At 35.5% G+C, this 27184-nt stretch overlaps 1 protein-coding gene across 7 annotated transcripts; it reads left to right on the top strand.

The window, feature by feature from the left end:
• Positions 1–948: 948 nt before the first annotated feature.
• On the top strand, positions 949–23147 carry LOC123546602 (uncharacterized). 7 transcript variants are annotated; one of them, XR_008372342.1, is made up of 21 exons: positions 949–1104; positions 1250–1350; positions 1597–1710; positions 1884–1949; positions 2332–2397; positions 4024–4233; positions 4424–4513; positions 9290–9495; positions 10233–10350; positions 11745–12146; positions 12446–12577; positions 12815–13030; positions 13411–13461; positions 14252–14429; positions 15250–15449; positions 18068–18157; positions 18484–18570; positions 18756–18824; positions 19564–19696; positions 20161–20235; positions 22921–22983. XR_008372342.1 is itself a non-coding variant. In XM_053550917.1 (20 exons), exons 2-20 carry the CDS (start codon positions 1275–1277, stop codon positions 23013–23015), a joined length of 2538 nt encoding a protein of 845 aa, XP_053406892.1. In that variant the 5' UTR covers positions 949–1104; positions 1250–1274; the 3' UTR covers positions 23016–23147. The 7 variants fall into 7 exon arrangements, 6 of the variants coding, with proteins under 6 accessions (XP_053406892.1, XP_053406893.1, XP_053406891.1 ...); XM_053550917.1 differs by lacking the exon at positions 19564–19696 and having other exon boundaries at positions 1600–1710; positions 22921–23147; XM_053550918.1 differs by lacking the exon at positions 19564–19696 and having other exon boundaries at positions 18071–18157; positions 22921–23147.
• The last annotated feature ends 4037 nt before the right edge of the window (positions 23148–27184 follow it).

The following is a 27184-nucleotide window of genomic DNA, read 5'->3' as shown; positions in this document are numbered from 1 at the left end:
ATGAACGCATGAATGCTTTGGCTGAATTGTTCACACACAAATAAGTTATTTATTTCCGGTACTGCTATTCTGTAACAACTGATCAAAACATCAATGTCTTTTTCTTTTGTTATTACTTCGTCATAGATATAACATTCTATCTTTATTCATAAACATTTTAATCAGGTGAGTGGAACAATTCAAACTCAAAACATTGAATTGTTATCAATCTGAGGACGTACATACACTATTTTCGTATTTCTACTAACAATCACATACGACCATGTCAACATATTGCAGGCAATACTTGTAGAATGAAATGCTACTAAGCTTTTAAAATATTTGTAGATTACGTTTTAATTGCGATATTTTTCATATATTTCGCGATGCCAGACATGTGATAACGGCTAATGTAGCGAAATCGATCTTATCTCTGTTTCTAAAGTTGGTAAATCAATTCCAATAGGCCACCGTATAGACGTTTAATGTAATGTTTAAGAGTTGTCTTTGTAAATTTTAGCAACGATGCAGCATAAAATCACGGAATTACTGACTGAATACAAAGTTAACATAAATAATGCAAGAACAAATATATATAAAAGTAACTATTGATTGTCGGTCAGTTTATGGTTTTACTCAAAATTGGAATTCCGTTTAACTATACACCACTTGAGTGCAATGTAATTGATACCAAACAATAATTTTAACGATTTAAGTACACCTGGGCAATATAATGATTTCTACACTTGTGTAATTTGAAAATTTAAACTTCAGAACGGGTTATTTTGTTCACATACTTTAAAATGTAAGGAAGTGATCGTGTACAAATAAAAATGTTACTTTTATTTGTTGATTTCATTCGATACTCCTGTTTGGGTATCCCATTTCCCTAACAGATAATATTTCATAGATTTAAAAAATGTTTACAGACATTCATTCATTTTCACTGACCCTAAAACTGTGTCTTCTTTTCAAAGCTGAAATAGTAGTTTATTCTTCAATTTTTCGCCCTTTCGAAATGTGTGTTTGAGGGCACATACATACTTTTAATTTTCTGAAAGAATAATGTAGACCTTTACTGTGTTATACTCAAATGGAAAAAGGGATAAAGTCAGCGACACACAGGTAATGAATTGAATAGTTTCACTGATTTTTGATATATTTTAAGTACAAACGTGAAAAACAACCTTCTGTACAAAGACATTTCTGGTGGTAAATTGATAAATCATACACTGTGGTTATAGCGCCAGATTTTTTCCTATAATTTCAGACACAAACTATTCTGAGATCGAGCCATGACAACTTGTGTGTTGATTGGTAGAAATGAAAGAATAATTCCATCAACCTGGTTGTACAAAATACCTGAAATTAGTAAGTGGCATCTTTGAAATTAATTAAAGAGAACGCTTTATTTATAAATAACCATGTTTATACATATTTAGTATTTATTAATAGTATTTATTTTGGACTCTTGAGTCAGTCTCCAGTCCGATTCCTAGGAAAACAATCTGTGATGTTTATCTAACGAACTAAGATATAATAAGATTCTGTTTTGGTATATTTTATTGGCCCTCTTTCTTTAACGTTTTGTACAAGTGTTTTAAATTTCACTCAAAGCAGATTCTGGCATCGGCAGTATGGATCAAAAGGATGGAATAAGTTACGATACCAAACATGGAATTACAGAGGAGACGTATGCACCGAGCACCACCTCTATAACCCATATAAATGGTTAGCCCTTACTTACCCTTTTTGGTACAATGACCTGTCTTTTTCTAAACTGAAAGGTTATGAAGAAATAGAAGTAGAAATTATTTAAATTGTATCGTTGCCAATTTCATCACTAATTAGCGTGTCCGTTAATTCTTTTACATGTAAATGTTGGGACATTATGTTCATTTCAGAACCAACAGCAGAACTTGAGTGTGGTACATCGGATAAACACCATATGACAGAAAAGGGATGCATAGGTAAAATGAAAAAAAATAAATGTCAACAAAATACTGTAATGCCAATAGTTATTCGTGTTAGAGCACGCAGTTGTTTGACTGTAGTGGATAATAATTATTTGTAAATCGTACACAGAGAGGTATAAACATGAAATAAAAACAAAACATTTATTTGGATAATTGTGTTTAGAGGCTTGCATAACAGTTATTGACATTTCATCAAAAGAATAACGGACACTTACCTTAAATAGATGTCATTATAAGATAAAGAATGTACGAAACAATTTAAATGCACTTTTGTAAAACACATGCGCTAGCTATAGATAATGCTTAGAATTATAAAACTCCTTATTTGAAATTTTACACTAATTAGGCTAAACCAGACTATTCCTTTTGCTTTCAGGGGACACTTGTGATGATAGTGAAAGTGACGAAGTATTTGAACCAGGCACTATTGCAAGAGTTCAAGGTTCATATATAAATAAAACAGATAAATAAGCATATAATATCGTGTCATCTCAACTAAAAATGATGTATTTTTGTAACTAACGTGGTTTTGTGGCGTTCATTCAAAAATGTATTACACACAGTATGGAGATTACGTTTTTTTTTCTGAGCGCATGTCATTGCATACCTCTTTTAAGCTCACCTGTTACGTAGTGACAAGGTTAGCTTTTGTGATCGCCCATGTATTATTATTATTATTATTATACCAGATTTATATAGCGCCCTCGTTTCATGATTAACATGCTCAAAGGCGCTTTATATATAGCAAACGCAGCCACACAGGGCGCGGAATTCATCATCAACTAGTATAGACACAAAATGATCTGACCTGAGGGACAGAGTGTGATAAAGCCCCCCAAAATAGATAGAGGGAATTCATTTTTAGAAACAGACATGTCCGGCTAACTTAGCCTAGCACTCTGCGAATAGACAGGCTAGTTCTTTAACGTGCCCGGTGTATAGCAACGGACCACGCGAAACCGTCTTCCTGGGAAGAACCAGTAGAGACCTCTTAAGTAAGTGGGAGACACACGAGATCATCTCCGAAATTTCCAGTGCCTGGACCGGGATCGAACCAAGGACCTCTGTATTGACAGTCAAGCGTGTTACCATTAGACCACCGGCCCAACTAGATAGACGTGACATTTTACATTCGATTTCGACCACACTTACACACAACTTAATTCACAATAAGATCACTGTTCTTGGTTTCGTCATGGGTTTAAGACTTACTGCTCCTGAAGGGGGAAATTTTTTTTTCAGTCATAGAGAGGTTTCATTTAGACTTTGATTTGATAAAAACTTGTACAAAATGTTTATCTTGATGATTTTTAGGCTAATCATGCGGGGTCAAAAACTAGGTCACCAGGTCAAATCAACGGGTAGAGCTTGTTTACACCCTAGAGACCATACCTATGACGCTATATTCATGAAACTTGGTCAGAATGTTCAACTTGATGATTCCTAGGCCAAGTTTAAAACCGGGTTATCTGAGGTCTAAAACAAAGTAAGACACTCTCAAAGCAAAGGAAAGGCTTGTTAACACTCTAGATGCCATATTTATAATCATATCTTCATGCAACTTTAATAGAATGTTTATCTAGGTAATTTTATGCCAAGTTCAAAATGGGTTATATGAGGTTAAAAACTAGGTCATCCGCTTATTTCAAAGGATATTCTTACTAATCTAGAGGCCATATCTTTGACCCAATCTTCATAAAACTTGGTAAGATTATTTATCTTAATTATTCCGTTGCAAGTTCAAAATTGGGTCATGTGGGGGCCAGAAACAAGGTCACCACTCAGATCAGAACAAAGCTTGTTTACATTGTAGAGGCCACATTTATGACCCTATCTTTATGAAACTTGGTCAGAATGATAATTCAAAGGCCAAGTTTAACAGATGAGCGATTTAGGGTCATCATGACCTTCTTGTTTTGATATGGATTTGAACAGGTATGTAAGGAACATGATTCGAATTATTGAAACACTATTGGCAATAAACGGTAATTGAATATAAATTGATCGATAAAGACAATGCTTGTTTTAAATTTAATGTAATGGAGGCATCGAGATTTCTGCTTTTAAGGGGACTTCGCATCAAATGAAATGCAGCTGAACACTCACGATGGCCCGTCTGCATGTACGTTCCTAAAGGAGAGATCCACAAGCATCGAAGAGACATATCCGAGCCTCGAGGAGACATTTACAAGCATTGAAGAGACAGATACTAGCCTCAAGGAGACATATGCAAGCCTAGGAGAGACAGCATCGGATTGTTCAGAACAAACTACTCCTGGTAGCGATTTATGTTTCTCTTATTTAGAAAATACGTTTACTTTCAAATAATGAAAATACAGGAAGTCGCTTAGACAATATTTTACTTACAGTATAATAATGAATCTATATTTTGGATTTTGTCGGTAGAAACTATAATGAACTTATCCAGTCTTATTTTATCTTATAAAATGTACATGGATATTTTTCAGAAATAAGAATGAAAGAATTGAAAGAATTTTCGTACAGAAACCACGAAAACGATAGTTCCAGTTCACATGAAGGAGATGCCAGTTGTGAAGGTTTGCGTTAAAAACAATTCTAACACTCATTTAAATTAATGACATTCGTTACAAACACTTACCAGATTTAGTTATACATTGAACATTACCATGTTTGCCTTTTTGTCTGGTGTTTATATCACAAGGAGATAGTGACAAATTTCAGCAAATTTTGTCTTTCCGGTCTGTCGGTCTCACATCTGGTGCAGTGCGCGCATTTCTCAGTTACTCAGCTAGAAAACTATTTATTTTCTCGTCCCCCTCTCCATGTCTAATTTAGAAGGTATACTTGAAGGAGAAAGGCCAAAATCCCGGATACAAGCCAGATACTGCTTACATTACTTTTTGATCGGCCCTCTCAAGCTAGAGCCTCGTTTTGGATCCGCCATTATCAGCTGTTTTGTCAACATCCGGTTGCGAATAATGAATGTTATTCCACGATGTTTGAGCATTTACTGACCGTTTTCTCCGTCACAACTGTACACGTTGTGAATAAACTGAATCCAGTAGACTCTTAAGATGGTAAGAGCGAGTTTAGAAATGAATATGACAATGGGGCCTCGTTATTTCAGCCCAGAACGTGTTATCGCCGTCCATCCAGTTTATTTTGACAATCAGAAATTACATATCTAAGAAAAAAGGCCCAGTATGTCGCAAAAAACTTGTTTTGCTTTATCCCGGCATGGTCCTTCTCCAAGAGTCCTACCCTGAGCCGAACCCCGGTCCTAGACAATGTAAATATCCTTTCATGGTATGTAAAAAGGCAGTAATATGGACTACTCCAGGTGTGCAATGTGATTCATGCGACAACTGGTACCACATAGACTGTATGGGTATGTGCGATGAAGTCTACACAATGTTTCATGGGAATGTGTAAACTGCGGTCTCCCCAACTTCGCATCGAGCCTCTTTGGTCGAACTTGTTATGAAACCTCAAATAGTTTTGACCCACTCAAAAATGATAGCAACAGCCATTTAGAATGTGACATCAACTTCGCGAACCCGGAAGCAACATCATCTCCAAAGAGAACTAAATCTCCAATCCTTGATCGTCTCCCAAGTGACTGGTCAATTCCATGTACCACTATCGGCGATGATGAAAACCTTGTACATCCAAGTTTTCTAGAAAATGGAAATGAATTTCTACTTATCCATAAAAGCAAACAGCAGAGACAGGATATTCCACTCAAAGTTGCCCTTCTGAATTGCCAATCTATAGTTGGAAAGAAAACATCTCTTAACAATATGTGCACCAGCACGGGTTCCGAAATCATCATCTGACAACTCATCACATCTGAGTACTGAGATCTTCCCAGAAAATTACACTGTCTACCGACAAGACCGTAATAGAGGTAGAGGTGGCGGGGTTTTCATCCTGGTTGAAAAGAAGTACCAAAGTATGGAACCAGGGGAACTTTCAATTGGAGTCTACCGCGAGATGTTTTGGGTCCAGCTTACTGTCAAGGGAGCTAGCCATCTCTATGTTGGTGCTTTTTACCGCCCACCCGACATGAACCAACCGGAGTATCTGTCACACCTAAACACATGTCTATCCAGGATCCCAGCAGGAGCACACATCTGGCTCGGAGGGGACTTCAACCTTGGTGATATCGACTGGGAAAACAACAGCGTTAATCCATCAGCATCTAAACCTGTCCTTTGTAATCAATTACTTGAAATCACTGAAAACTACTATCTTGAACAACAAGTAACAGAACCAACAAGAGTTACTGAACACTCGACTAACATCTTAGATTTATTCTTCTCCAACAACAGCTCACTTATCAATACAACTAAAGTCATTCAAGGAATTTCGGACCATGAGGCAGTCTACGTGGAAGCTAGTCTACGACCACACAAGACACCCCCACTCAAGAGAAAAGTCTTCACATAAAACAAGGCTAATTACGGGGGCCTCAGAGAGGAGCTATGCGAGCTACATGAAGACTTGTCCAATATTCCTAATGCTTCAGTTGATGTGTTTTGAACAACATTCAAGAAGAAATTAACATCCTTGATGAACAAGTATATCCAAACAAAGATCTTCAAGGAAGGGTTCAAGCGAAAGCCATGGATCGACCGTAAGGTGAGGGCTTCCATGAGGAGAAAGGCAAAGCTGTACACCAGAATAAAGAAAACTGGCCAGGACAAAGATACCAACAGATACAGACAATGTAACCACTCAGAAACTTGAAAGAGAAACTTATCAAAATTATGTGAACAACCTGATTGAAGTTGACGACCCTGATGAAACTAAACCTTCAAAACAAAAAAAATTCTGGAACTACATTAAATCTTTACGGAAAGACAACACTGGTATTTTACCGCTCAAGGATAATGGAAGACTGTTCAACTCAGCGAGAGACAAGGCCAACATACTGAACCGACAATACCAGTCAGTTTTCACAGATATAACGGGCGGCGAGATCCCCAGTCCTACGGGTACACCTTACCCGGACATGGACAAGATCGAGTTACAAGAGGTAGGCATCTTGAAGCTCCTCAAGAACATGAACCACAAGAAAGCTTCAGGTCCTGACGACATATCAGCTAGGATATTAAAGGACTGTGCTGAAGACTTGGCCCCGATCTTGACTCTGATCTTTCAACGCTCCATCAGCGAAGGAAATGAACCACGGGACAGGCGACAAGCTAGTGTCACAGCCATATACAAGAAGGGTGCTAGGCAAGATCCTGCAAATTACCGTCCTGTGTCCCTAACAAGTCTATGTTGCAGGCTGCTTGAGCATGTCATTGTCAGCCAGACACTCAAGCACCTAGACAAGCACGCCATCCTTCGCGACTGTCAGCACGGGTTCAGAGCAAGGAGGAGTTGTGAAACTCGCCTACTAACTCTAGTGCATGAGCTTGCTGAGTCGTTCGACAATAGGATTCAAACGGACTTGATCATATTGGATTTTAGCAAGGCGTTTGATCGCGTGCCACACCAGCGCCTCTTAAGGAAAATGCAACATTATTGAATCAGAGGTAACACCTTAAATTGGATCTCGTCATTTTTACATGGTAGAACACAGAGAGTCTTGGTTCATGGTCAGCGTTCAGAAGAGGTCCCTGTCATTAGCATTGTCCCCCAAGATTCGGTATTAGGTCCTCTCCTTTTCCTCATATTCATCAATGACCTTCCAGAGGGATTACTGTCAAGTTTACGACTCTTTGCGGACGGCTGCATTCTCTACCGCCAGATCCGATCCGACCTTGATCGCCAACTTCTTCAAGCAGATCTTGATGCACTAGCCAAGTGGGAAGCTACATGGGGTATGGACTTTCACCCGCAAAAGTGCAGTGTTCTATGTGTAACAAGGGCAAGAACCAAGATCATTTCAACTAACTACATACTGAAAGGCATCCAACTATCCAGTGAAAAAACATCTAAGTACCTTAGTATGGACCTTAACTCTGAACTTTCATGGAAACCACATATCGACCGAGTGACCAAGAAAGCAAACAACATGCTCGGCTTTCTGCGGCGCAACCTACAGAACACCTCTAGAGAAACCCAGACCAGCGCTTATATCTCCCTGGTACGTTCAAACCTAGAGTATTGCTGCCCAGTATGGAGTCCACACGCAGTATTACATAAACATCAAGTGGAACTGGTACAACGGCGTGCAGCACGCTTTACCACTAACAGGTACCATTACACCAGCAGGGTCACCTGCATGTTGAAAGAGCTACAATGGGAAACACTCGAATCACGCCGCCAGAAACACCAACTGACAATGCTCTACCGCATAGTAAACCACCTAGTTGACATAGATTGCAACAAATACCTGACTCCGAGAAAGGTCATGCCACGACACAAGCATGGAAATGGTTTCTTGCCACACCCTACATCTACAGGCAGTCTCAAGTTTAGCTTTTTCCCACGTACTATACCGCAATGGAATGATCTACCAGCAGCTGATGCTGAGGCCCCCTCTATGGCATCTTTTAAGAGCGGGCTATCCAACCTGACCTTCTAAGGGTACACCCTTCCCAGTTACAAATTAGGCGTTGATATGATGGACTCGAGCTATGTCGGCCGGGCCTTGGGCCCTGGTACCACCACGGAAGCCGAATTGGTCGTGTCCTGATGGACCTGAAAAGGAACTTGGTATACTTCTTCACAGTTCTAACTCTTGACTATCTGCAACCAATCTTGACTGGGACTCAAACTTCTAACTTTCACTATTTACAGTTTTCTCACACTTTCTCTTTCCTTGCGCACTGTCAAAGAAATGTCAAGTCTGACAGTTTGACGTAATGCTGTAGATGTAGATGTAGACATCATCGAAAAAAAGATATATTGCTGCTTTTCATTGTCCCTTTGCCACGCCCGCGTCCTTCTACTCACGACACAACGACAGAACGACGCTGTTTTAATTGATTTTTCTTTTTTTTTCCTTTGTCTGTTAAAACGTTGCCGTATCGGCACCCTATCCAAAACGGCAATTACTAAATTACCCTTCTTTCATTGTATCGTTCTTTCACTACCTACAGAACGGCAGGACGATAATGGCTTCTTTTCGTGTACGTAAGTTTCGTTGTGATGGAAGCGAAAGAACGAGACAACGGAAATACAGCAAACTGTTCTTTTGGTTTAATTGGGTTACTGAACAGCAGGACAGGAAATGATTTGGCTGCATGTTATATACAGAGTGCTTAACCAAAATTTAACAGATTAGATTTACAATTACAAAACAACTTTACCAAATAAAACATTTGGAATATTTTGCGTTAAGTTGCACCTTCATCTCCCGTTTGATAAAATGTACTTTTCTTTGACATTAATTGTAGTGCATGCAGATCGAGTGACAACAGAGAAACGTGTACGTCTTATGAAATCATACGCTTGGATAAAAGAAGAAATGGAACAATCTACAGCAAAATATATCGCCTCCCATTTATACCAGCATCAACCTATGCTGTTATCAATGAATGATCTTGAATGTATACAAGAGGCGCCTACGAGGAGAAACTCTGTTGAGGCGTTGTTAAAACGAGTATGTCTATATATATAAAGTTAATTATTCACATTTTCCTGTTACCTATTTGTACTTATAGCAATGTATATTTGTTTGTCTAGAAACCAATATTATTCAAAATTGACTACACGTTAATTTTAAAGTTACATACTTGTTAAGTTTCGAAGCATACGTTACGTTTAGAAGCACACTTACGTTTCAGTTACAATTTAGATTAAATCTAGTAAACTGACATTTATTTGTTGACATTGAGGGTTAATCTTATTTAAGTGAAGTAATAAAAATTATCTAAACAAGAAAATACTATGAAACCAATCTAAGAGCATTAAAATAAATATGTGTCGTCGAGTTCAAAACATCGCAATTTTAAATTTTACTCGAACTAATTAACACATTTATAAGATTTATATAATAGTTATATGTGCCGATGCATTTGTAATGATTTGCACCAAGTATGCACCGGTTCTATTGTGGAGTAAATTTGCGCTCCTGTAGTCGTTTTATGGAACGCATGCCTATTTCTGCGTGCGGATGCAATACCATGAAATCATTCATATATTGACTGGGGACTAATTTGTTGGAATTTGTGTTTATGTCAATCCAAGAAATGAAATCTCGGGAAAAAATCCTATTCATTTAAAATAAACAGATATTCAAAGTTTTCATAATTGAACATAAGTTTCCGTATTTAGATATTAATATATTTGACTATTACAGTTGTTTTCCTATGTTTAAACCTTCTATCATATTTGTAGGTGCTTATGGGTCCAAATGACATTTATGATGTTTTTATCAATGTTCTAAGACAAGGGGAAAGCAAACACATTGCGGAAGAGTTGGATACAGTAGAGGTCACTGACGTGGATATTGAAGGTTTATAAGCACTTCTTTATGTCATTTATCCAGATTTTATCAAGCCCGCTACTCTCGAAATTTGAATCTTCTTCTCTTCATTTTTTTATACATGGAGCAAATTTTACAATTTGCCTCCTTAAAACGGCTTATAGCGTATCCGTCTCAAAAGCATTGTAATCCCTTGAGGTCAAAGTGCATGTCTGGTCTTGCTCTGATTATTGTTTAAAATTCACGGAGAAGTCTTGGAAATATTTTACAAAATATTCTGCTTAAATGATACGGCGAGTCACGTGTAAGTCCTTGGCTGGTAGTTCTTATGTCAAGTAACAATTTTGGATGAAAGATCTTGTCTGATATTATCCAGACTGTAACTTTGACATGCCTGCTGACACATTTATCTAAATGAGGAGTTTCCTCTGCAAGACCTAGGTCCCTGTTTTAACGTCACATGCGGGTCATTTCTGATCTTGTTCGGACTATAACATTGATATGAAAAAATCAGTCTTTAAAGAAAGGCAAGGAAATTGTTTCTCGTTGATATGAAAGCGTTAGACCAAGATTCATCTTTCAAGGTAAGTTAAAAAAAAACTTGGATCAATTTTCATGTCTGTTTTTTCCCGAATTTTAACTTTGTGCTATAGGGTGAGAAAAATATGCAGTCCGTCCGGGGCTCGAACCGGGGACCCCTCGCTTACAGGGCGAATGCTCTACCGACCAAGCTAATCTGCTGCCTAATGCATCTTCTCCCATTACGTGACCAAGTCCGTGCCGAGACATACACCCACTCTAATTGTAAATTCGTTCTCGAATTCCGGAGGTATATAATATTGCATGCGTCGTAAGACTGACCAAGTAAGCATGCCACGGTCCCACGTTGGGTGCCAAATGTCAGAGGGTGAGAAAAGCGTTAGACCAATGTTTATCTTTCAAGGCAAGTTAAACAATTTTGGGTCAAATGCCATGCTTCTTCTTTCTCGAATTTTAACATTGTGCCACAGAGTGAGAAAAATATGCAGTCCGTCTGGGGCTCGAATCCGGGACCCCTCGCTTACAGGGCGAGTGCTCTACCGACCGAGCTAACACATCTTCTCCCCTGACAAAGTCCGTATCTTGACATTCGCAATGATAAATCGCGTCGTACAAGATTCTGTTTTTGATATATAGTGAGGGCAATGCTGCTGAATAGATAACATTGACTGTAGTAAAACTGGCAAAGATCGGACAACTGTATTCCTGTATAATAGTAAACTGTGACATATGAGAATATCTTTAAGTTACAGCAATTACACGGACAGTAAAGAGTACTTTTAACATATCATATCAACTTCAAATAACGAGTCATTCACCAAAGCATACACTTGATTAATGTTCCCTTCCTGCTATTTTTTTTGTATAACCTGTTTCACTTGCAGTGTTTTCTATGTTGGAATTGTCAGCTCAACACAAGAAACCGAGACCATATTGTAAAGAACCTCGTCTTACATTCACAAAACCAAACCAAAGTACTCTGAAATACTGGTTAAATGACAAAGCAGTTGTAGATTCTATAAACGACCAGTTTTTGTCTCGAATGATATTTCGCATTGATGAGCATACCAACATTGCCGATAAAACAATGGATACAAAGAGAAAAGTTTGCAAACTTATACATACGATGAAAGTATGCTCAGAAAAGATCTTAGAAGACTTTTTCCAAATATTAAAATCAGACACCGTATGCATGCCACATGTTATTGAAAAATTATTAGAAAGGAAGGAATTTGGGGAAGTCATATGCAGACAGAAGGAAAAGCGAAAGCCGACATCTACAGTTGGTAAGTACATAAATAGAAAGGGGCGATTGGAAAAACCACTAAGATTTTATTAACAGGTATTCTACAGTCAGCTATATAGTTCGCATTTATTTAAAAATTAACGGATGAGCCTAAGCTTAAGTGACTAAGACGAAAATATATACACCGTTTTGACTATCACATCTTTATTAGAACCAGATTTATACCTATATCGAATTTGAATTTGCATAAAGATTATGTCATACTGCCAGGTGTGTATGTAACAGCACTATGATTGTCACACGTTGCAAATAGCACCAAGGTGTCTCTGTATTTTGTAGACGATGCGCTCGATGTCATACCACCAAAAATTCAGCGCAAGCGACAAACTTTGGGTCAAGAAAAACAGTCGAACATCGTCAGAACTATTCAAGAATTAAATTCAAATGTTAGAGAAAAGGCGTTGGAATACGGTAAGATATTTTTCCTTTTGGGCAAAAGTGTGAAACAGAAATAAATGTCTTCTAAAGTAAAAAGAATTTATCAGTAATAAAGCAGAGTTATTGTTATTAGCGTAACATAGAATATTTAAAGCTAATATAATTCAAAAGCTTTTGTCTGCGTGTTAAAGAGTATTAATAGTAGTTAATTTAACATGATAGATAACAGACAAAATACATTATATACAAAATATTCTCTGTGAATTTCAGGCATGGTGTTCAGTAGCGCCTGCGAAGGATCAATCATAATCCAGTTAACTCCAAAAGACTCGAACTCCTGGCGAATACTGAAAACGAGCTGTCGCTCTGGCAAAATCAAGGATTTTATCCCTGAAGTGTTTAAAAATAATAAATCTGACATGGAGGAGGGAGAGTACATGCTTAGATTTAAAATATATCTTCTTCCGACTCCACCGTATTCACAAGGTGAGACATTTATTTCTATTTGAAATAACACAAAATATATGCATAATATGTCATTGAAGAATTACGAAATTTACTTTCATATGTAATTGTAAGCTTTTTTTATCACCTTTAACATGTTTAAACGAATTTACTTTGTTCATTTCAAGTCGCCCTGATGGCTCCATATTTACTTAGATACCAACATATTATTTTCACTGTCATATATATATATTTACATTGTTCATTTCAAGTCGCCCTGATGGCTCCACATTTACTTAAATACCAACATATTATTTTCACTGTCATATATATAATATATATATATAATATATATATAGTTCAATACAAGGAACACGAGGAAAAGAAATAGTATATAGTTCCGGTGTTGTTTACAATTTCAGCTGATAAAAAAGTTATGTTTTCTTTGGAAGATGAACCGTCAACGTCCACATGTAAGTTTCAAGCTAAATAAATTTTATCAATTTTATGATCGACAAAAAGATCAAATGTAAAGATGTTTGTCTGATATTATTAACAACACACCATTAATGAATATAGGCTGTTATTTGTATTCAGTGTTATTATATCGGTAATTCTCTACAGAAAATAACAAAATATAAAGTGTGTAAAGAAAGTTCATTAAAAAAAATAAAACACAGACATGAAACTCTCGACGGTACGCGCATGTAAACACAAAGCTGTTGACGTACACTAAGTTTCTTTTGAATTGGATGGAAAATGGATCTGCAAGATGGGCATAACTCAAGAAAGCAAATTCGGACATTAGGCATTAAAATTCCGTTACTTTACGCATGTCTACTAGATGTTGACTGTATACAGAGTTTTATTTGAGTTTGAAATCAAAACGTAGGAGGTGTTTAGTGAACAAAGTGCAGATGTAATAATAATAAAGTCTACTAGGGACACAATTAAAGAACAATCGGATATGAAATACCCCGAATGTGCGCGCAAGTCCACTGCATTTTGTTGATGTAAACCATATTTCATTAGAATTTCAATTTGGTAGAATCTGTTCGAGGAGTTGTGTACATTCAAAAATATGACAGACGGACATGTTAACACTACATGCCTACCAGGTGATCGGCACCAGGGGCATAAAGCTATTCTTATATAAAAGGTGAACATTTCTCTTTTCGGTATAGAAGTATGCGCTTCTATAGTTAGCTTTAAATTTAACTGTTATCTTCTGTACTTATTTACTTTCATTTTCACATTCAAAAGATATAGAAGAAAATGCAAGCGTCCTCTGTCAAGAGCTTGAAATTACTGATAAACTTCTTACGCTATTAAAGAAGGAGAAGATTGTGGGAGAAAATATCAAACAAGATATTGCTAAACAGCCAAGGAGAAAAAAGATCAGATGTCTTTTAGATAAGATAACACAACATGGCGATAGAGGGTAGGTTCCTTGACTGTGTTTGTATCTCATAACTTTTGGCTCTTGAGATAATAAACTAATAAACAAATGGTTCAACAACCGTATATAAACTGTTATTGCTTTTTGTTAAAGTAGTGAAACCTTTGAATATGGACATACAAGTAACGCCATTTCCTGTTAATAAACCGTAGATTATACCTATACTTTGTACTGTATTACGTACGTGTGCAATACGCTTTATTTGAAGGATCCAATATGACATAGTGTTGAATTGCCAATCGATGAATCCATTTTAGTTAACCAGGATTTGTAGTAGTTTACAAGTGTATTGATTAATATGCTACCAATTAATCCTATTGACCATGTTTTTGACGTTGTTACTATCACCAAATTTAATCCTCATATCCAGTGGAGTGTCAATGTGCCTCATCAGTTTTGTTGTTGTTTTCTAATTTTTGCAGGTTTGGCTTAGTTGATTTAGATGCTCCAAAGAATTTCATATCTTCTTACAAATTCGGTTAAATAGCTAATATTGAATATATTGAACAATTGTACGACACAATAGGGTAATTGGGATTCTATGACAACATAAAGGTTTTAAATTGCATCTTAATTTATTCATTTCTGTACAATTATACACGACATAACTTTAGGGTTAATTATTTTATGCTTATTTGTCGTCTTTATCTCTGAGAAACGTGAACGCTTGCATTCTCTGTCGCAACATTTTTAGATGATATTGATGAATAGTTTTCAGGCATGGGAAGTAATTTCTACCAGGACAAAAATAGTAAAAAACGTTTGTTAGGTTTATAAAATACATGCATTTGATCTACATAAGGTATAAAATATTGAAAGAGTACACCAGGCAAGAAAACCCGTATTTGTACAAGGCGTTGAAAACAAAAGAGAACACGAAACGTGTGTGTAAATCTATGCAAACTGGGGCAAATGTTACTGCTAGACCCGGAAGCGCAACTAAAGAAAACAGAAAAGAAATTTTCTTTACAGCGTCTGTACTTTTACTGGTGAAGAAGTCAGGTATATGCAATTATTATTATCATTGGTCTTGTGTAAAACGCTGACACACTCGTTGCAACATTTTTCCCTGTCTATTTAAGAATTTTTTTTTTTAAAAATTAGTTAATGTATTTTAGAGGCATTTTATTCAACTGCTTATTCATGTTGATTAAAATTGTAAGGTTTCTCGCAAATTAAAATAATTAAATACCAAAATATTAACCTATATGACAAAAGTAGGTCAAAATGAGTCATTCATCCACCCATATTGAAACGGTTATTATACGTTTTTCTGATTACAGTTGATTAACGATAGCAAAATACTATATAAAATACTTTCGTTTATGGTCAGTTATGTGGGCAGTATCGGAGAGATTTTAATAGGTGGGAAAATTCGCCCGTTTTTCCTCAATGTTGACTTCATTATACTGAATTTAAGCCGTTTTAATCCAGTCCACCACTAAATAAGCATATTGTCAATGTTTTGCGAAGGCGTGCTACATATGTGCAGGACATTTGACCTACTCCTCCCTGAAAATCAGCAAAACTAGATTTTTATATGATTTTTCTCACTCTTAAATATGTTTGGCAGATTTTTAGTCCCTTGTTTGCTTACCAGTCAAGCAATACGTACATGTCTACATTTATATCGTAACCAGTATACATCAGCAATTATTTTTGTCAGTTTTGTTCAGAAACCGTATTCTGAAGTTTATAGTTCACCTTTATTTAGCAGTCACATGCCTTAATCCGACAGTCAACTAACTTCTCATATTGACATTTGGTTATGATTTTCATCTGCCTTATGCAGCAACTTGTTTGTGTCATTCCATTGGCTGGCTGTGTAATACAGATTTGTCTGTAGTGGCTAAAAATTAACTTATTATAGTTTGTTTGTTTGATTTGGGTTTAACGCCGTTTTTTCAACAGTATTTCAGTCATATAACGGCGGGCAGTTAACCTAACTAGTGTTCCTGGATTCTGTACCAGTACAAACCTGTTTTCCGCAAGTAACTGCCAACTTCCCCATATGTATCAGAGGTGGAGGACTAATGATTTCAGACACAATGTCGTTTATCAAATAGTCACGGAGAACATATGCCTCGCCCGAGGATCGAACTTGCGACCCCGCGATCCGTAGACCAACGCTCTGCCTACTGAGCTAAGCGGGCGGGTTAAGATAGTAAAGGAGTGTTATAATGTTAAAATAAGCCAGGTGATTTTACGTAATGTAACTAAACTAATCGAATTAAATATATGTAATATGTTATAAAGGCGCGGGAACGTTGGAAACATCATTCATTAGAAACAATTTTTTTGTGATTCAGAAACAGTTAATGATAAGTATCTTCAAGGTTTGTTTTCCAATATCAGAAATGGCAGAACGTGCACTGTATACTATTATTATTACATACTCGTTTCTATTCCCCGTTAAGTTACACTGGTACCGGAAACGTCAATATTTTTCCATACACTGACGCCTGAATTTCATATCGGGTGCGTGACGTAATTCAGTGTGTGTTGTTGCACTATTTTTTTCTATTTAGTTCAGTATTGTCAATCCTATTCAGGCTATTGAACATCTTCAGCGGAAGAATATTGCGCTCCTAAAGTCGCGCAATATTTCCGCTGAAGAACTCGTGCATATTTCCCGATACAAAGCTAATAACCTATAATTATTAAAACAATATAAACAATTCCATTGAACAGTACATTAATACGTCACATTTTCGAGTGTACAGGCCTGCTTATGCCTCTGTAAAAATAAACGCTCATAGGTCAGACATAGAAACATTGATAGACAGCTTAGAATTTGTAAATTGTGCAACTATGGGATAGGTGATGAAATTCAATTGACGTGTTTATGTGAAAGGCTATGTGATATAAAAAGGTATTTATGTAATATATTCCGGAAACATATTTGCATTTTCAATCTAGTCATAGACTTGCTATATCATTATCAGGTAAAACTAGAACTGTCACAGGAGTGACGAATTTACCCCCCCCCCCCCCCCCCCCCCCGCGCGCAATACGACCTTGTCACAGAAGTATGGCAAATTCTAAGTTGTTAAGAGGCGATAACTAGGTCCAAAAATTGATGGATTGTAGCCAAAGTCGGACTACAACTGTATTTTATAACATTACACATGTGTACCAAAAATTATTTAAATATGTCAAGTATTTCAGAAACCATGCGTTTGGCATATCTTAAGTTAGAGAGGGGGCATATTTCGTCAAAAAATTGTAGTTTGTAGCTAAATTCAAACTGGACCTGTATTTTATGATGTTACACCTGTGTACCCAAATTATTTGAATCTGTCAAACCTTTCATGAGTTACTGTCCGGAAACCATAAGTTTGGCAAATTCTAAGTTGGAAAGGGGCCATAACTACGTCAAAAATGATGTTTTGTAGCCAAAGTCGAACTTGACCTGTATTGTATTATGTTACACATGTGTATCAAAAATCATTTAAATCTGTCAAGCCTTGCATGAGTTATTGTCCGGAAACCATGAAAACCAACGGACGGACCGACCGACAAGCTTGCTCCTACAATTCTGTATAGGCTATAAAGGGTTATTAAATTTTACTTTATTTTTTACGCCGAACATCTACATGATTTATCATTCCTAATTTAAGAAGAAGAGAAAGGAAAAGATGAAGAAAGAGATGATGTAGAGATTACTTGTCCAAGTATCGTCAGTTCTGAATTCTACTTTACTGATGAAGGTTTGTTATTTAAAAACATTCGTTATAGACTTTAAAAAATCAGACATAATGAATACAGTAACTTACATCTTTTCAAGCTTATCGAATATTTTTACAACATGATACAACTGTTTTTTTTTAAATAACATTTTCAGATGTTGGGAAAACAAGTTAAAAAAAACATGTCGCATCTTTTTAAAGAATTTGTAGAAAAAAAACATACAATTGTTGAAAAAAAAACTATTTCCATATCCGACATTACCCGAATGTTTTGAATATGTAAACGATGTAGTTTGCAGAATTAAAATTGCCATCTAAAGTTTGTATTTCCCATCAACATTTTGCAGATAGTGTTCTTCAAGACGATTCAGACGAGAAGTTCCTCTCTCTGGAAGAGAACTGGTCGTTTGAAACCAAACATCAGGCAAACAAAGGTGAAAATATCTGTAACACAATTGCCTTAATACTTCAAATTATTTTAAATGTCAGGTAAATGAACATATACAAATATTGTACTTGCAGTATTTTTCAAATGCGGCAAAGTTATCGGACTATGATATTTGACGTTTGAACACATTTTAAGTTGTTAAATGGATTGCAACAATCAAATATATTGCAGAATTTCCTGATGAATTTGGTGGAAAACGGAAGGAGATAGAAGACTTTAATTCATTTAAAGGAGATGTTGGTAAGCTTATTCACTAATCACTATCTAATTGATAATTATTATTATTATTATTATACAACATTTAGAAAAAAATAATAAAAGATATAGCAGTAATATAAAAAATAATGATAATAAACTCAGGTATAGTGAAAACTCATTGACAAACAATATCTTATAATATCAAAATTATAATGAAAAACGTCATACCGATAAAGGTGATCCTTCCATTATATTTATATAATATAGAAAGCTTACAAAAATAATGGGGAAATGATGCAATCACCATTATTTGAATATGATATTACTGGATAAAATCAAATTATTGTGTTCTATCTATACTGAATTTTTGGTTTAAAACAGTTGCCTAAAGTGTACGTTTTCATGTATATACGGTTTTCAGTCTTAGAGTAAGACAAATGTTTTTATACAATATCCTGCAAGCATTGAAACAAAACGTTTAGATGAGTATATAACACATTTTTCTAACATATCAAATTTGAATTTATGCACTTCTGCAGACAGAGCTTGAAGAAAACATTTTTCCGCAAAAACGAAATTTGTAACTTATTTCTAAATGTTTTTTTTTTTTAATTTATTATGTTTGATCAAATAGCTATACAAATAAAATGTGTTTTATCATTCTTTGGTTTGATCAACAAATGTCTTCCTTTTCAAAAAAAGCCAAAATAGGTATATCTTTTAAGTTGTCACATATTAATTTTATTAACCAAAATAAACTGTTTCCCCTTCTCGGTAACAGATACATTTGAAAGGTAGACTGACTTTCCAATAAACAATGGGATATCGATTTTCACCAGGTAGCAGATAACCGAAATACGTTAATCCTGTGGTCTAGCGTAAGGGAAACAATCCAAAAATGCACGAATTGCCAGGTAATCAAGGGAGGCTACAATGTAAAATTGGCTATGAAAGCTGGCAATGACGTGTTTTGATTCTTCGGCATGTATCTATACGAAATTATCTGACCATGATGTGTGAACATATTGTTAGGGTTGTTGTCTTTTGATAAACCGATGTCATTTATGCGAAAAACATCATGAAAGGATTAAAAGTTGCAGAGTTATATCAGTTCTTCATTATAGAAAATTCTTTTGAGATCCAAATGTGCTCAGATGTTGGTGAGCTGGATATTTTTTTACTACAATGATTTTATTTTAATAATTGAAAAAGCATACATTTAAACATTGTATAATAAATAATTGATAGACCAATACAAAGAAGTTCTCCTGTTTAAAAAGAAATATGAGTAATTGTTGAAAGTTCCTGTCATATTATGTGACATCAATCGTTATTTGCTTTCGGAAAAAAAAACTTACATTTTTTAATTCAACTTCAGAACCTGTTGTAGAGAGGGTTGATGACGATGTCTCTAAAGATATAGAAACTAAAGTCGAATTGGCACTGCCTGTCCGTAAGTTTTATAATATCTTTTTCATTTTACAGCGCATAAATATACAAATTTTTCCAAAAATATATGATATAATCACTTATATCAAAGGCACATTTTTTACTTTCAAATTTGAAAGCACATTAAGTGTGCTAGTTTTTCAGTGTGAGTCGAATATGGTGACAAAAGTGTATGTTAGAATATATAAATTTCCATTTAACAAAATGCAGGATAGATTTAAAAAGAATATTAAAGGGAAATACGTGTTGACATTATTTTCAAGTAATTGCTTTAATGTTAATATCTAAACATTTTTTTTAAATAATAAAAGCTCTAAAGTCTTCTTAACAATTAGCGCTTAACATGAACAAGGTCGGAATAGTTTGATAATTGTTTGCTGTCCTCTTAAGTCGTGCTCTTATTGGTGCCTTATCCTCTGCAAAGAAATTAAAAAAAAAGAAGACATATATTAATAGTTAATGGGTTTTGATTTATACCTCTTGAAATGAGAATATTTGCGCATTACCAAGTGTTTATGTGGTTACTGTAACGTATGTAAGAAAATCATCTGACTGGGTCTATTTTCATTTTCCATATAGTGTCCTTAAGTAACATGGAAGTGTATTGTGAGAGAAATTTGGCGCCAGTAAATTGGCTAAAACTCCTACGCAGTAGTTAGACCCCTGACCATTTCTAGGCGGTGTTCCTTGTCTTTTTCTGTTTGTTACAGCATAGTTTTCATAATGCCATTAATCTTTTACCGATGTATATTTGTTTCCACAATGTAAGCGCATATATATGCCATTTTCCCCTATTTCCCCGTGAAGTAGTGTATGGATGGCTGCCTTCTTTGAATGTTGGAATGTGGCCATGTTATTGTTTCATGTTCTTTTGGATCTTGAAGTTAATCAAATAACATTTTGTCTGAGTCGGTGCTAAGAGCGTGAGATGTGTTGCACATTCAATAACCTTTCATTGGCAGACTCGCTCAAGTCAAACCTGTTATTACTTGGCTTTGTTATGTTATATGCGTTCAAAGGATATAGATTTATCCTGTTTGATCAATGCATCCGCCCATTGCATGATAAAGAATTACACGGTTGGCTTAAATTGTCATTTCATAGCCAATGCACTTACATCCATTTGTAAATGGCAATATTAAAGTGGAAGTAATTAACAAAACAGTAAGTTTAATGTAAATGTTCATTTAGTATATTCTCAGAATGTTCACAGTGCTCGTATCAATATATTTGTGACAAGAAAATCGTTTCTCCTAAAACTACTATGTGGTCTTCCATAAAACGAGAAAAATTTGTATCGATTTAATATGTCTGTATTCTTCGTTTTGCATTTATTGTGTTTTATGCAGATATAGTTATAGGTCTACAAAGATTGTTAAATTGATTGTAAACATTTTGTAACCTAAATGGTTTCAGTTAATTAATAATGATAAAGATATAACACATTTTCTTTCGTGTTACAACTTCGATTCAGCAAAGGTTATAAAACGAAACGAACATGTGTTAACGCTATTCTTAGACTTGGGTAAAACGTGTAAAATGCTAAAATGATTATATTGTCCTTCAGTGTTATCAAATGATAATGAAATGCGCAGGAATGAAAGGCGTAATTTGTTCACGTTGACGTTAGGATTAGCCGTTGACGTGAGGCAATAATACGTTGATGCTTTTCCACGGATTGTGCACATATAAAATTTAATAGCACATAAGCTCAAAAATGTCTCTGTTAATACGCTTTTCTTTTTCTTTTAAAACAATTCGAAAAGTGACAACAACAACACTTTTAAACTAGAATGGTATTACGAGACGGATATTGTTTGTATGAGAGTCATATTTGAATTACGTAAATGTTTAAACATTTTTTGTGCAAAACTACAGTCTTCCTCACCCAGCCTAGAGGTAGACAGAGGCAGATATGATGACAACATTCTGAAAAAGAGTAAAATTTGTAAATTAGCTCGGACATAGACATAGAGAATCTTTCCATTTCATTTTTGTTTGTCTAAAGATGTGATAGATAAGGCATATTTTGAGATAAGCTAAGAATTCTTTTGAGCTGCAACTCTGAAAAGTTCGTAATAAGATAAACTATGTAATAATTCTTTGCATTCTAGGAACAAGGGAAATTATGAAGCTGTAGCATAATATTTAAGTATCCCGTGAAATCAGTAATATTCGGGGGACCAATTTTCATGGAGTTCATGGTTGAGTCAATCCACGAAATTTAATTCCAACGAACAAGTAAAAGTCCCATTCATGATATGTTCAAACGTTGAAGTCCACGGATTCATATCCTCACGAAATTGCCGGTTTGATCAAAACCACGAAATTTCATGCGCATGAAATCAAATGATATTACAATAAATAATATGAAATTGATTGTTGCGTTGTGAAATATTTACTAAATGTAAAATATTAGATTTACATGCAATACTTATCATCGTAGGTACAAATGTATTTGTTAATTGTACGATTTTAACAGAATCATGTTGAGGGGTGGTAACCGTTAGCAAATAAATACATTGTCATACATTTACTCAGCTGATGTGTCCGCATACGTGTACAGTAACATGTGGTATGGTATTTTCAATCAGTATGGCAGCGCTCCGTAGATATGCTTTCCTTAATTGATGGACTTTTGCCCTTGTTAATTTTATGCTTTAACTTTCATATTATTATTTTCTTACAGTATCTGCAGGGAAGTCGTCCAGTAGTAGAAAAGAAGAACCAACAATCCAGACAGAGATTGACGTGAAGAAAAAAATATCAAAGAAAACCAAATAGACTTTTTGTTTCGCTAGCCGAAGTTGACATTTTCATCTGTTTATATTAGACATTATCATCGCGCTGCAGAAAATGTAGTGTATTTAATTCATGTCACTGTTACAAACATTATAAAGTTTACAGAACTTGAAAGGTGTTTAGGCGTTGAATATGCTGCTAAATAAGGCACTTCCATGCCCTTTTTATAATGGTTTACTGGATACATATTGTACCTATTGCCTCTGTGTTTTAGTCATTAGTAGAAGTAATATCAAAATGACTCTGAAACGGTTGTTTTTCCAAGTAGATCGCTCCTTTTGTTGTGAATTAGATAAAACCTAAATGTAGAGTTTAACAAGAGATAAAATGAATGCATCTCCTTTGTTATATGGAGAAAGGATATAAAGGTGTTTAAAATCTCTTTGCAAATAAAACAAACTGGTCATTGTCCTCAAGACTACAAAAATAGGAATAATAATTTCATACCTATCATCAGTTTTGTTTAAGTTAAGTTTAATCATATTTATTGTATAGATACAGATATAGATATACAGCAATGTGGTGATTTTCGAGTACAATTCTTCATGGGTACGCAATATACGCATGACGCATGCGCACTTCAATGGAAGTACGTTCTTGATATCTGTTCTACAAGAAACATTCTTATTTCATAATCATCATAGCGGTTATCCGCATTTATCAACGTTTCACAGCTGGCTGCACTCCTCGCTAAAAGGACTGACTTAGCGTTTGAGGCTTTCTATCGCGCATTAATACTAATTACTATACTGGTGCTGCGAGGATGAACTAGTCGGCTACTGTCTGGCTGTAAAAAACCCCATATAATTGAAGTTTTATTTGTTTCAACCGCGGAGATGTTATCGAATATTCGATACATCCGGATTGCATCTGCATTACTGTCGATGTTAGATTTCTCGTCTCATCGGTCTTCAATGAAAGAATACCATGAAACTTAGCATGGGAATCCAGTCTGACAATTTCTAACTTTTTTTTCTACCTGCAAATTGACAGCCTGGGGAAACCTGTTCTCCGACCGCAGCGCCACCTATATTACACCCGAAATATGAGGGTGTTTGATAAAGAACGATAACTTCTGAAAGCAATAATCTATGGCTTAAAATAGAAACAGAATTTTCACGGAAAAGACAGATCGGAATTGTGTAATTCCGAAGGTTTCCGAACATATCCGGGCCATAGATAAATACCACTTTGTACCACCCATAGCTTTTCCAGCATGTTGTTACAACTTTTAAATATGTCAGTATAAACTTAAATGTGCGTAATAGCTGTCAAGATGTCATGCAAATGCAGACCTAGTGATCTACGATTATTGCCGAATTTTCGGCAGCATTGTCTCGTTTTTCGTTTCAAACAAGCGCAAATATGATCACATGTTAATTAGGCTAATTATAGAAAATTGATAATCAGTAGTGACATGGAAACTCCTTCAGATTTCCCCAGGCGTTGATAATATCAGAAGCTCGATGAATGCCAATTAACACTAATTAACGCAAAATAAGTGTTATCTTTAATGCATAGATATTAGGTATGATTTCCTCTGACAAAGCACAAATATTATCAACGGCTTCCCAGGCTACATGAAACTCTGCAAGTTAGCCTTCAGCAGAAGACAGTCCTTAATAGAAAAAAAGTTGCTTATAATGCCTGGCCATAGGGTTTAACACCAACCAATAAACAAAAGAGTTCAAAGCCCACTACAGCTTCTTTCCATGGTGTAATGTAGTAAAGAGATTTGAGCTATCTCGATACAGATTATCGACTTGCACCACCGTGTAATATTCGGTCGGACTATGGTTATATCAGCTACTCTGTAACGATATTCGAGGATTAAGATTATATGGCATCTAGCTAGTCTTTCCTACACTAATTTCCCAGTTGCAAATACTACTAGGTTTGAAAGTGGAAAAGCTTACGGCTGCTATGGAACTACGACATCTTTAGAGAAATTCGGCAATCTCTTGCATATGACGGAACTGGTAGTTGGAAAACATTCCTTTCAAAGTTCAGCAAATATGCAGAGTCCTAGCAATGGACTGCAAAAGAATGTAAGGACAATTTATGCTGGTGTTTGACTGGTAAAGCCTCCTTCTCGAAGCAGATCCAGATGTGGAATATTTCGACTTATTTGAAACAGGTTGAAAGGCGGTTTGAATTTAAAGAGCTATTAGAAGCTTCACGCATCTCTTTTTTCAAATGCAAAGCAAAATCGAAGGTGAATCACTTGACGACTGGTCAGATCGAGTCATGACCCTTGTTACTAAAGTCTTTTGGGAGTTACCCGAACATGTCAAGCATCAGCAAGCCGTACTAAGATTTTGTCATAGTGGCACTGATAACTCTGCAGGTGAAAATGTTGCCAAGATGAAACCAAGCAGAAATTGTGGCAATATGAATCAATATCAAGATGCAAGAGACAATTAACAATGTTAAGGAGGTAGTATACCTTGACATTTGTATGTGCGCATGCCCAACCGGAAGCTAACGCGAGGATTTACGACAACGTTTACGGCAAATTAAATGTGGTTGTATATTCATTCTTCTGAAAAAAATCATTAACATATCTCTGACCTAATGCTTAATAAATTATGCAGAAACGCTACAAAACATTGTTGTCTTAAAATTACGTCACTGACGTCATGACGGTACCGCACAAAATTAATAGCTTTTATTGTTAATGTACATAATTCTGAGGTTTTTTTTTTGTTTGAGGTATTTTTAAACAGCCGAAATATTTTATCTGTCTTTCGCTCTGAATAAAAATTAATATTTTGCGACTTTTATGTACATACTTGGAAATGTTATGCGGAATGTAAGAAAATGGATGATGGTTAATGATGTTATTGGGTATATAGTGGGGTGAAATGTTTCTTATTGTGGCCATTTTCAAATAAAAATTTGGCAGTTTGATCTCTGATACCTATTAATAGTATTCCGTTTCCAGTGATAATTTGGTACTTATATACTAAAACTAAGCTCTAATATTGTTACAATTGCAGTAGAAAATAGTGATTTTGTGAATTGAATTTAATGTTACCATGGCAACGAATCCCAATTCCTATATATCTAATTGTAAAATACAAAGCGGTTGACACTGATATACTTAAGGAACGCAGCTTCAGCTTTTAATCTGTTTTTGAACACTATCCATTCTAAGCACAATGATTTTTCAATACATATGTCAGATGACGAGTCCTGCCGTAAGTATTTTAAGCTTTGAAATTTGTTTAAATAATGCGAATAACACGAACATATTACTTACTGTAGAAATATAATGTTCTGGAGCTAAATTAATTGAGAAATATAATTCTATTTAATGTTTTTCTAAGAAATTACGACAGAAAGCAATATATAGATATTCTAGACATCTCTGTTGCCATGGTTACTTTAAACATTAAGATAAATAGGGTACCATGTAAAATGTTTTGTATTCTGCTCATAATATTACCCTAATTCCATTTTGATCATAAACAGAATGGCACTGATGTCGTCGAAAAACCCACTATCATACACAGTTGTTAAAAAATGAAAGAAAACGCGTTACCATGGAAACAATTAAGCTTATAATAGAAAGCTAAAGCGCATACAAATGACATTATCAACTACGCAGACATCTACGGATAAAAGTGAAACCGAAATACACCGAAAAGTGTAAAATATACGTATTTTCCTTCTTCTTTCAATGAAAAATACCTTTGGAGGGTCATATACTTCAAACCTTGAACATAATTGTACTTGAAGGGACAGAAATAAACGAACTTGAGATTGTAGCAACTAAAACATTGAATAACACGGACTACAATAAATTGAACATACCCAGGTAAAAAGGTATACTACCTAACTACCATACGAAATGCTGTTCACAAAATGCCAGGATGAAACACTAAAATTATATGTTTAGACAAGGAAAACATTTCAGTGAGTTCAGCACCTGAAAACAAAACAGTAGAGACTAAAGTGGAAAGCCTCGAATCAATCGGAACTGTCCACCGTTGTATCTATACAGCACATGATTATGTGTAAATTGGTAGTCTTGATGAAGCAAATATCTGAAGTCAACAGATTAATACAAGAAGCGGAAACTCTTGGATCGGAACTTTCCAGATGGGCATGAACATTTAAACAATGAGGGATCAGAGGAGAAGGTAATC

This window comes from Mercenaria mercenaria, chromosome 9 (assembly GCF_021730395.1).
Source record: "Mercenaria mercenaria strain notata chromosome 9, MADL_Memer_1, whole genome shotgun sequence".
In the NCBI taxonomy this organism is placed as follows: domain Eukaryota; kingdom Metazoa; phylum Mollusca; class Bivalvia; order Venerida; family Veneridae; genus Mercenaria; species Mercenaria mercenaria.
Note: the sequence above shows the minus strand (reverse complement) of the source record. Positions and strands in the feature narration are given on the sequence as shown.